The following is a 10,916-nucleotide window of genomic DNA, read 5'->3' as shown; positions in this document are numbered from 1 at the left end:
TTTTTTTTGTATGTTCATCAGTACAATGTTTTAAATTAACAATTTTCAAGTAATTCCGTAAATTAAAAGTAAATTTAGTTTTACATGACTTTAACTGGAATTAAAAGATTTTCTTACGCAAATATATTTTCTTAGTGACAACTTGTCAATAAAGTAATTGTTGATAGACTTTTGCACGTTTCAATATTGAAAGAGATGGTCCCATTTAGTGTTTTCAGATCCATATTCATATTTACCCATCTGTACAAAAGTGTTATAACTAGTTTCCTTGAACGGATTCATTTTCAGATTCGATTTGGATTTTGATAGATCTCTTGAGAATACAAAAAGGTATGTTATTTTCACTTTCCTTAATTCTTTTCTAACTTTTCTTTTATTCCTCTGGTAGCATTCCTACATCAAGTGCTATGTCTTTTCATCATTTTTGATGAATGAATGTCATTGATGGTGATAGAATCAAGAACAATTGATGTTTGATCAGGTAGAGAAACACATGGAAGAAGAAGAAGATATGGTGAAAGAGGGGTTAATGGCCTCTCCAAGAGAAATCTTCAGCATTTCTGGTCCCATTCATCTAACTTCCATTGACTGGTACTTTATTTTCTGTTTCATCTCTTTCATTTTCAACCACATATCATCTTCCAAAATCCATCTCACAAAAAAACTTATAATCACCAATCACATATTGTTTGCTAATTCAACAGTTCAGCCATAGTCAACTATCAAATAATTAGATCATTTTAATTAATCCTTCACAACAAGCTGTATATTAAAATATTACTTCATAATTAAAGTCAACTTCTTTGGTAGGAATAATTCGTACCACAGAACCTCGGTGGCATCATGTTTGGTGCAAGCAGTGTACACACTGGAACGAGACAGACAGCAAAACAGGATTGGTCTCAAGTCACAAGCACATCATTGGTGGGAGTTTTTCAACTTCACTTTAGCCGAAACCCTAATCGACCAATCAGATGGATCCATATACGGCGCCGTTTTCCAGTACAAACTATTTTCTTACAACTACCATAATACCCCTTATTCGAAAACACCTCCTCTTCACGTGATCGCGTTCCGCGGCACGATCATGAAGCCGCACTCTCGGTCCCGTGACCTTAGGCTCGACCTACGCTGCGTCCGAGACAGCCTCCACGACAGCACAAGATTCGTGCATGCGATAGAAGTGATCAAAACCGCGGTGGCTAAAACCGGCAATGCAGCCGTGTGGCTCGCCGGACATTCTCTTGGAGCTGCCGTGGCTTTGCTAGCCGGGAAGATTATGACGAGGTCTGGTTTTCCTCTCGAGTGTTACCTTTTCAATCCTCCTTTCTCATCTATTCCGATAGAGAAGCTAGTGAAGAGCGAGAAGCTTAAACATGGAGTTAGATTCGCCGGAAGTCTAGTCAAAGCCGGAGTAGCCATTGCAGTCAAGGGTCGCCACCATCACAATAAGGTATCCTCTCAATTTTATATTAAATGTAATTTTAATATTTTGACGTGACTCGTGAGTTAAGAAAAATCTCAATCCGACAACATTTATATGTGACTCGTGTTATAGGAGGCTACCCAACCTATGTATAATTCATTAAATTTTGGGGGAGTAAAGGAATATTTCATCCGGCCGTGCATAGAATCGACCATGTACATAAAAAACAACAAGAGTCGACAAAAAAAAAAAAAAAAAAAAACAACAAGATAGAGGATATTAATTAACGTTACTGAATCAATATGCATTGACATTAGTATATAATTAAGTTTCGATGGGAATATTGCATTGTTGCTAGACATCTAGGTTGCTGGTATCTTACTAGATCTTAATTATTTACAGGGTCAAGAAGACGATTCGTTTATGAAACTAGCATCATGGATACCTTATTTGTATGTGAATCCTTTAGACCCAATCTGCTCAGAATACATTGGTTACTTCAACCACCGAAACAAAATGTTTGAGATAGGAGCTGGAAAAATCGAGAGGATCGCTACGAGGAACTCACTTAGGAGTCTGTTGACAGGAGGCGGAGGAGGAGGAGGAAGCTCGTGTTCGGATTCTACATCGGAACCTCTTCATCTTTTACCATCTGCGTATATGACGATAAACACTAGCAAATCCCCTGATTTTAAGAGGGCTCATGGGATCCATCAATGGTGGGATCCCATGTTCAATGGTGAATATGTTTTGCATCAGTTTAATCAATGACTTCCATTGTTGCTTCAGGTACTTGAAATCTTTTGATCTGTACTTTGTTTTTTTCAAATATTTATTGTTATAATATGTAAAAGATCGAGTTTTTGCATGAGTGTTTGATGGAAACTAAAAGTTGAATATTCGAATAATATAACAATTAAAAGTAGTTCCAGGGCAACTCCTGAGAACATCAAGTTATGCAGAAGAACATCATTATCCCACGTACCCAATTAGGAGTTTTTATTTATTTTTTAATATTTTTAAGCAATAAATATATGTTAAGAGATTACGTTAAGAGACTATGTTAAGAGATCCGATCATTTATGTCCTCCATTGCAAGTCACATTCAGATAAAAAAATATTAAATAAATTTTCTTAAAATTACAATTTTTTTTATTAAATAAAACATAGTAAAAGAGATTGAAATGAATTAGCGAGGAACAACATATCGTTTTGACCTGAAGTGTGTGTGCCTGGCTGTTTCTTTTGCTTGATCTTCTTATCCCTGATCATCTTTTGTCTAGTCTCATAAAACTTGAAATCATCAAATATACATGTTTTATTTAAGACTTTAGCTTTAGCATTAATTCTAACTAATTATGGTGATGATTGGTTGTGCTTTAATTAAGAGTCATCTTGATTCGCAAACCGGTTTACCGTTATGGATGAGAACTGGGTTCATCTGGAGAAGCAGAGGGCTCTTCTCCCTCAGATTCTCGTCCCTGTACTTGAAGTCGACACCTTTTTCCCTCAAAGCTCACAAAAGTTGGATTGATCTTGTGTAGAGAGAGTGTGAGGGTTATGTTGTTTATAAAGACCAAAGATAGACAGAGAGGAAGAGATAGAGAGGAAGAGAGAGGAAGGCGAAGAGAGGAAGATAAGAGACTGCTCTTCCAGTGCTTAATTAAGAGACATCTCCATTGTTTATTACATTTTTTTTTTAATTCTAATTACCTTAACAAACCTATCTAAGAGACAGGGATAACGATGCTCTGAGGTATTTAAGACCTTTGTAGCTAACATATTCAAATTGTAAGGAAATGGTTCCTTCCCTGTTTCTATGCCTTTCTTGGTTCTTTGATACTTGTGTCACGTAGGAGATACTAGAACAATATTTTGGCAACCTGCATGGATTAGAAATATAGGTTTTGCAACTCCAGTTCTTCGTCTTCACTAGATAAAACAAAACTTGGAAACGTCGCCTTTATGTCCCTACATACATTTACGAAGAATCTTATCATCAATCCATGGTTCAGTCCATCAACGAAAGCAGTCGGTTTGGCCCAAGTTAGTTGCGGCCGGGAACATATTAGATTAGACATTAGCAATTGTATAGTATTTCCTTCGAGTTTTCGACTTATGATTAATGGATACCGAACAATATAATTATTGAAGAACTAATTATAAACTCACTTTAGATAGGGCAATGTCATGTTTTTGATGAGCGCCGGATTCATGGACACAAGATCTTTCCACTCATCTACATCAATTTTCCCGTCATTGTTGCGATCTGTTTCAGTAAACGCCTACAAATATACCACACATCTCCTTATAACTTATCATTTAAGATTATGATCTTTGGTATAGTTTTTTACCACAATGTTAGATAGAAATATAAACAAATAGGTAGAAAGAAAGGACTACCTTATCCACCATTACTTCGATCATTTCTTCAGAAAGAACAAGTTCAGATTCGTGAAGAAGCGCTATTACCATCTCTTTCAACTGTATGAAAGAACAACACACAAAATTTACGAGAATGATAAAAATGTAAGTTAAAATATCTGTAAATAGACTCACTTCTTCTCGCTCGATGAATCCAGTTTGCCTTAGATCGTACAATTTGAAAGCAACTGCAGAACCATGAAAATATACATCATCAGTTAAATTAAGAAGAAAAAGAATAATACGTGCATGAAAATATATTATGGATGTAAAGCAAGTTATTAGGGTTAGAAGAAGTGACATTTGATCTTTTCATGGACAGGTGCATTTGGATGGAAGACACCTAAAGACCGAACAAATTCACCAAACTCGATCACTCCATTACGCTTCACATCAAATACATCAAATATCTGCGGATAACATAGTATACAACAAAACTTTATATAAATACATTTGTTTTCTATAAATGTAACTTGTTGTAGGTAGTTAATATAAGCACCCGATCAGCGAAAAGATTGTTCCGGTTCCTGTTTCCGAGTAAAGCCAGCTGAAACTCTTCCTACAACATCACAATTTAGACTGTAAGCCATATTTTAAATTGTAAAGTAAGTGGACTCTGTTTCAATAATGGATGAAAATAAATAATGAAAAAGAAACCTTATGAATAAGACCGTCATCGATGATTGAGCTGCTTAGTTTTTTGAACAATTCATACAAAACTTCAACTTCTGCTGCCGTAACTATTGTCCCTCCCAGTATCAAAAGTCGAATAAAATTAGTTTGGCTGAAAGTCTAGTTTCGTTAGCATTTAAGAGTATGCTAGCAATAAGATTGGAAATTAAAAACCTACACGGCGTAACGGATGCAAGAAGGTCCGGATCCTCATATCCCGGCGGTGGTATTGCAATTTTCTTCTTCTTCGACAGAGAGCAGCCCATACCAACAAACCTTTCTCTCTACTGTTATTAGTCTTTGTTTTCACTTTATAACCAAAAACATACCAATCTTGGTTTAGATATATTCTGCATCTTATTGGTGTTTCAACGTCGTCTTCAACTATCAATTGTTCTGTCGAACAATCGCCTTAGAGATTAAGGTGAGGTTTCTCCATGGGGTTCTTCATCTTGTTGAGCTTAACTCGCCTCTTATAGGGTATATCTTTCCATGTTTAGTAATGCTTTCTATTATCGTTGTACCGTTTGAGCATGCTCCGGGATCCTCTGATCCAGTTGTAAACTTTTATGCTCATTGAGCTTTTAATATAAGTTTGTGTTACAAAAAAAAAAAAAAAAGATATATTCTGCATCCAGATTTTCCTAAAAATTCAAAATTAAACAATATTTGAATCCAAATGCATCATCTTAAAAGCAAAAGCTAGTTTAAAAACCGAGCAATATCACGATGGTGTATAAAAGTTGCATAAATCTAAATGTAACATCTGGATACATGACCTAAGTTTTCTTTTTAATATTTTTTTGCACCCATGCATCTTAACCGAAAATCAACTTTAATTATTGAAATCCATGAAAACCCGGATGTTTTTGATTTGTGGGTAAGGGATTGTTAAATTATAGAAAGTTCAAATGCAATAATACAAAAGTAATGCTTTATCACGAGTTGGAGACAACATTTAGTTGTTTATTCAATAATTGTAGGAAAGGAAATTATGTGTCATTATTTAAGAACCGAAAAGTGAATTAGTTAGAGTGCTGTCTAGGAGAGTATCCACTTCTGACTTAAGAAGTTAGATACAATATTAGGTACGTAATATTTAGGTCTCTAACACATATATAGTCATACACTTAATATATAAATGTGGTATGTAAACCAAGTTACGCATATTACATAATCTAGATGCAGTGTTTACTTTTCTCATCTCTATGCGTTAATGACATAACGGTGGAATAGTTTGTTGCGTATGTGAAGCTAAAAGTGGGATGTGGCCAGAAAAGCCATTGGAAAGAGAAGAGACTTTTCTCAGCAGCTTCCGTTTAAAAAAAAATTCTGTTGAGTTTTATTTACTCAGGAAAAACAAAAAAAAAACACAGGCAAGAAGACTGATGCATTCAGCCAAGTATCAACTTAAAATAGTATATATAAAAAGGAGAATAAAGAAAATCTAACTGAGAATGTGTGTATTCTTTCTCTGTACTTCTCTTCTTGGAACCTAAAAGTTTGTGTTTGTGGGAGAGGAAAAGTGCAAAATGGAAGTAATTAAATAGTGTGATGGCCTTCGCAACACCAGTTAGGTTTGTATCTAGGCATGCGTGGTGGATGGATGACGATATGATGTCGGTTTTCAAATCGTATTTTGATCATTTTCTATAGATTAATTAGTATATGGTAAAAGGGTATATAAAATACTGTTATATCTTTTTAGATCAAAATAAAACATTGTTTTATCAATCCACATCTCATTACTTTCTTGATCGATCTCTTGTTACTCATCTTAGATGTTAAGACATGATGATTCAGAAGAAAACCTACAACAAGAAGCCTAAAAGTTCCAGGATGAAGAAGAACAGAAACTATAAGTTACCTTCTGAGGGGAAAATCCAGAGAAAGAAACAGTAAAAAAGACAAGCAGAAGAAAGAAGAGAAGTGAGTTTAATTTAATATTGGAAACAGGATGAAGAGACGAGGAGTGAGGGAGTAGGTAAAGAGTCTCCAAGTTTATACGACAGGCTTCCACTCACCAAACTTTTTTAGAAATAAATTATTTTTCAAACAGATTGTGATTTATAGGGGTTTTCATTGGGCTCGATGTCCTAAAGAGAAGCAAACTATGAATCTGTGGTTATAGATAAAAGTAGTATTGATGTTGATCATACCTTCCACTCTTTATTGTCAACTCGAGTTTACTGGTAGGCTAGTAACCATATCTTATAGACATCAGTTGGCCTGTAAGGCTTATAAGAGGCATTCTAGTTAAATAATGCAACAGAGTTTCTAAAAAAATAAAAAAATGTAAAAATGTAAAATACATGAGAGAAAAGAGAAACATGAGTGATGATTAATTCAACTGTGGCCGTAGAAATTTAGCTGTAGGTAAATTGGTTGTATCCGTAAAGTTGTTAGTGTAGATTATTTTTGCAGAGACTTTTGTTGTAGTTAAATTTGTTGTAGCTATAAGCTATAGACTGTAGATATTTTAAAATAAAATACGTGAAATATGTGATATATATATTATTTAATAATAATTATTATTTTTATCACTTAAAATAATTTATATTAATATTTTTAAAGATTATCAAAGTTTAATGTTATTTAAAATGTGATATGTAAATGATATTTATATTATTTAAAATATCTCAATGATTTAAAAAACACCCAAAATTAAACTAAAATATTAATAGATGTTTTTTTATTATGATTATCTTATTTATTTGATATTATAGATAATTTTTTTTATTTTACAGTTTCTGCAGCCTATAAATGAAAGATGTAAGTTTTTTTAACTAAAATACATAAGAAAAATATTTGATTTATTTTTTTTTATGTAGCTTTAAAAATAAAGTTACATCATGATTGGTAAAAATTAATAGAAATTTGATGTAGACTTTAACTTTGAAAAATAAAGCTAAAATATGATTGGTTAAACTTAATGATTTAGAAAAAAGTAAAACTAAAGTATGTAGATAAAACTCAACCAATTACCCCCATGATCTAGTTTAAGATATTTTAAAAACCTCATGTCGCTACTTGTCAATTTTTAGTTTTAGTGTTGCTTTAGAAAAGAAAAGAAAAGAAAAGAAAAAAAAAACTAATTATCAAATGAAAATGTATTGAAATAAAAATATATTTGGGTTGAAGTATCCAATTTGAGTATGAGACCAATCAGTGAGATTGAGTAACATTTCTATCTACACAAATACTCCAAAGAAAATACCCTCAACTTCGTACATTTACAGCTTTTGCGTTTGTAATATTAAATTAGATATTCTTAGGGCATCTGCAACCTATAACACCATTTTAATGTGAAAACTACATTATTTTAGTTTAATTTTAGCACCAAAATTTTTTTCTTCTCCAACCATAGCACCAAAATTTATACTAAAACTGTATTTTTGTTTTATATTATTAAATTTAAAATTTATTATTACTTAATATATATAATAAATAAAATTTGTTATATAATTATATTAAACAAACTATATCACTTATAATTTTTATTTAAAAAAAATATTTACAATTTTAACATATTTCAATGTTAAAATAATAAATTAAAATAAATAATTTCAATATATGTAATATATTGATTTTATATATTTATTTTACTATATTATATGTATTTATTTTGTCATTAATAAATAGTAAACTAAGATTTTATTAATAAAAGTAAGTAATTAGTGTTTAATATTGTGAAAAGTAGTGCATGAACATTATTTGGCGTTGTAAACAGTAATGCACCAAATATGGTTTGGTACTATAGTTTTACACTAAAATAGTGTGATTTTTACAGTTGAGTTGAAGAGATTTTAGTGTAAAAATTACACTAAAATGAGTTTACATTTGGGTTGGAGATAACCTTATACTAGGTGTTTTACCCGCACATGCATACATAATTCTTTTATTAATACGTATTAATATACAGGAAAATTTTATGTTTACCACTTTCATGATGCCACTTTTCATCTTTACCACTACTAAAGAGACATTTTCAAAAATACATTCTTCATTAAGTGGCAAAAGACTCTTATATCCTTGTTATCTATATATATAATAACCATTATTTAAATAAAATAAAAAAATTCTGAATTTTGTTTTTCGAAATTTTTTTTTATTTTTTTCAAAATTTCTTTTTGAAAATCGAATATTATGTTTGAAATTATTTAAATTTTTTTTTTATATATATTTTTTAAGTATTTATTTATATATTTATTTGAATCCTAAGTTTCACGTTCCAAAAACTATACCTCACCCCTCAACTCTAAACCTTAAGTCTAAATTAGTTAACCTATGGGCATAAGTGTCTTTTCCCTTTCATTAAAAGTGAGGGTAAAAGTGATTAGTGTAAACATGAAAAGTGGTTATATGAATGTGGTATTTGTGGCAATTTCTCATATACTTTCGAGATTATATGGTAAATTGGTTGTTTGTATTTTATGAATATTCTGTAACTCTTCTTAAAAATGTATAAGTTGTTTGAATATAATATTAATTAGTTAGAATAAAGAATAATTAATTATTTTGATTAACATATTAGATTGTTAGTAAGTAATAAAAGTATTAATTAATTTTGAATAGAAAATTAGGTAAATTTAATGCTTGTTTTAAATGACAAAAAATTAATGATAATATATACTATTATTTGAGAGGTGAATTTGCTTACTTGTCATGTTCTCCATGATCTGAGGACCAATATTAGTTTACTTAAACAATTTTAATTAGACTGATTACATTCGTTGATATTTTAATGTTTAATTATATAATTAATTGTTTAACTGATTAAAAATTAATATTATAAAATTTATCTCAAAAATAACGGAAAACATGTTTGGAAAAATAAGATAATTTCATATATTTATTATGTTTTTATATACATATTTAGTAGCATATACACACATATAATAGTTATATTTAGCATTATAGTAAGTATTTAAAATTGGCTTATAAAAAATATGTTAGTATATTGAAAATTTATTTGTTATTATTCAGTTGCGAGAATAACATTTATTTGTTATTTAAGTTAAAATTTAATATATTTTTTGTCAGCAATGATTATTTGTTTTTATTTTTCTAAATATTTTTTTATTAGGGATGAAATTATCTTTTTAAATATTTTCAAAATATCTAGTTGTTTATGAATGCTACCTCATTGTTACTTGATATTTTAATGTATAATTATATCATTAATTATTTAACTGATTAAAAATTAATATTATAAAAATTATCTCAAAAAATAATGGAAAACATGTTTGGAAAAGAAGAAGATAATTTCATATATTTATTATGTTTTTATCTACATTCTTTCTTATTTCTTATTAATTTTTATAATTAGTAGTATATATACATATATAATAATTAGATTTATCATTATACTATTTAAAATAGGCTTATAAAAATTATTTTAGTATAATGAAAATTTATTTGTTATTATTCAGTTGCAAGAATAACATTTATTTGTTATTTAAGTTAAACTTTAATATTTTTTTGTCAGCAATGTTTATTTGTTTTTTCTAAATATTTTTATTGGGAATGGAATTATCTTTTAAAAGTATTTTTAAAATATCTGCCTCCAAAAGTAATTTTTCATAAGGTTAATTTTTATTTACAGGCAAGTACCTTATAAAATTTTAAATTAACTCTATTTATTTTTATTTTTTCAAGAATTTCATAGAATTATAACTTTATTAAAATGAAAATTTCTGTAAAAAATATTATGCAAAGAAAATGAGATTCTATTTTTTTTTTTGCAAAAAGTGTATTTTCAAAAATTATTTGTTTTAGTTATAATTATTTAAATTTGAAAGTTAAAAGACGATTTTAAAATAAGAAATTATGATTTTATAATAAAGAAGTACTATTTTATAGGAAAGTAACAGTTTCTATTTTATAGGAAAAATAGAGATTGACTATAACATATTTTTATTTATCATAGACTTTAAAAATGAATATAACAATAAATAGGAAATGTTCTTATCTTCTACATTACATAGTAATGTTTTTTTTGTGAATCAACTTTATTGAGTGTTTATTTATTTATTATAGGAAGTATTTCACGATATAATTATATATCTATCAATAGTTTTATTTAGTTTGGTTAATATAAAATGTAACGTTGGGTTCTTTTTTTTTGTCATCAACTTTTACAGATTCATACAAACTCTGTAAACCAAATAAAGTGATCTGCATCCATGTGTACGACGAAAGACGGTTGCACCTTAGCACTACGGGCTAGACTATCTACCATTGAATTGTGCGTCCTTGGAACATGGATAATTTCGGATCGGAGGAAACTTTCTTTCAAGGTCTTGATGTCTTCCAAATAATTTGCAAAAGCTAGTCATTCTTCTGGTTCCGAAACCATCTTCACCAATTGAGAACAATCCGTTGCAAACGTAAC

General features: G+C 29.8%; 2 protein-coding genes across 4 annotated transcripts; one reads left to right on the top strand and one right to left on the bottom strand.

The window, feature by feature from the left end:
- The first annotated feature begins 229 nt into the window (after positions 1–229).
- Positions 230–2,297, top strand: LOC106325641 (GDSL esterase/lipase At4g10955-like). 2 transcript variants are annotated; one of them, XM_013763689.1, is made up of 4 exons: positions 230–330; positions 482–591; positions 811–1,453; positions 1,829–2,297. In XM_013763689.1, the coding sequence occupies exons 2-4, from the start codon at positions 494–496 to the stop codon at positions 2,195–2,197; spliced, it is 1,110 nt and encodes a 369-aa protein (XP_013619143.1). In that variant the 5' UTR covers positions 230–330; positions 482–493; the 3' UTR covers positions 2,198–2,297. The 2 variants fall into 2 exon arrangements, with proteins under 2 accessions (XP_013619143.1, XP_013619142.1); XM_013763688.1 differs by lacking the exon at positions 230–330 and having other exon boundaries at positions 470–591.
- Positions 2,298–2,837: 540 nt separating this feature from the next.
- LOC106325453 (calcineurin B-like protein 4) lies at positions 2,838–6,534 on the bottom strand. 2 transcript variants are annotated; one of them, XM_013763501.1, is made up of 9 exons: positions 6,390–6,534; positions 4,701–5,070; positions 4,508–4,590; positions 4,350–4,409; positions 4,152–4,260; positions 3,986–4,038; positions 3,830–3,910; positions 3,599–3,711; positions 2,838–3,397 (listed from the first exon to the last, which is right to left on the bottom strand). In XM_013763501.1, the coding sequence occupies exons 2-9, from the start codon at positions 4,786–4,788 to the stop codon at positions 3,319–3,321; spliced, it is 666 nt and encodes a 221-aa protein (XP_013618955.1). In that variant the 5' UTR covers positions 4,789–5,070; positions 6,390–6,534; the 3' UTR covers positions 2,838–3,318. The 2 variants fall into 2 exon arrangements, with proteins under 2 accessions (XP_013618955.1, XP_013618954.1); XM_013763500.1 differs by lacking the exon at positions 6,390–6,534 and having other exon boundaries at positions 4,701–6,383.
- Positions 6,535–10,916: the final 4,382 nt, after the last annotated feature.

Source organism: Brassica oleracea, chromosome C2, assembly GCF_000695525.1.
Source record: "Brassica oleracea var. oleracea cultivar TO1000 chromosome C2, BOL, whole genome shotgun sequence".
In the NCBI taxonomy this organism is placed as follows: Eukaryota; Viridiplantae; Streptophyta; class Magnoliopsida; order Brassicales; family Brassicaceae; genus Brassica; species Brassica oleracea.
Note: the sequence above shows the minus strand (reverse complement) of the source record. Positions and strands in the feature narration are given on the sequence as shown.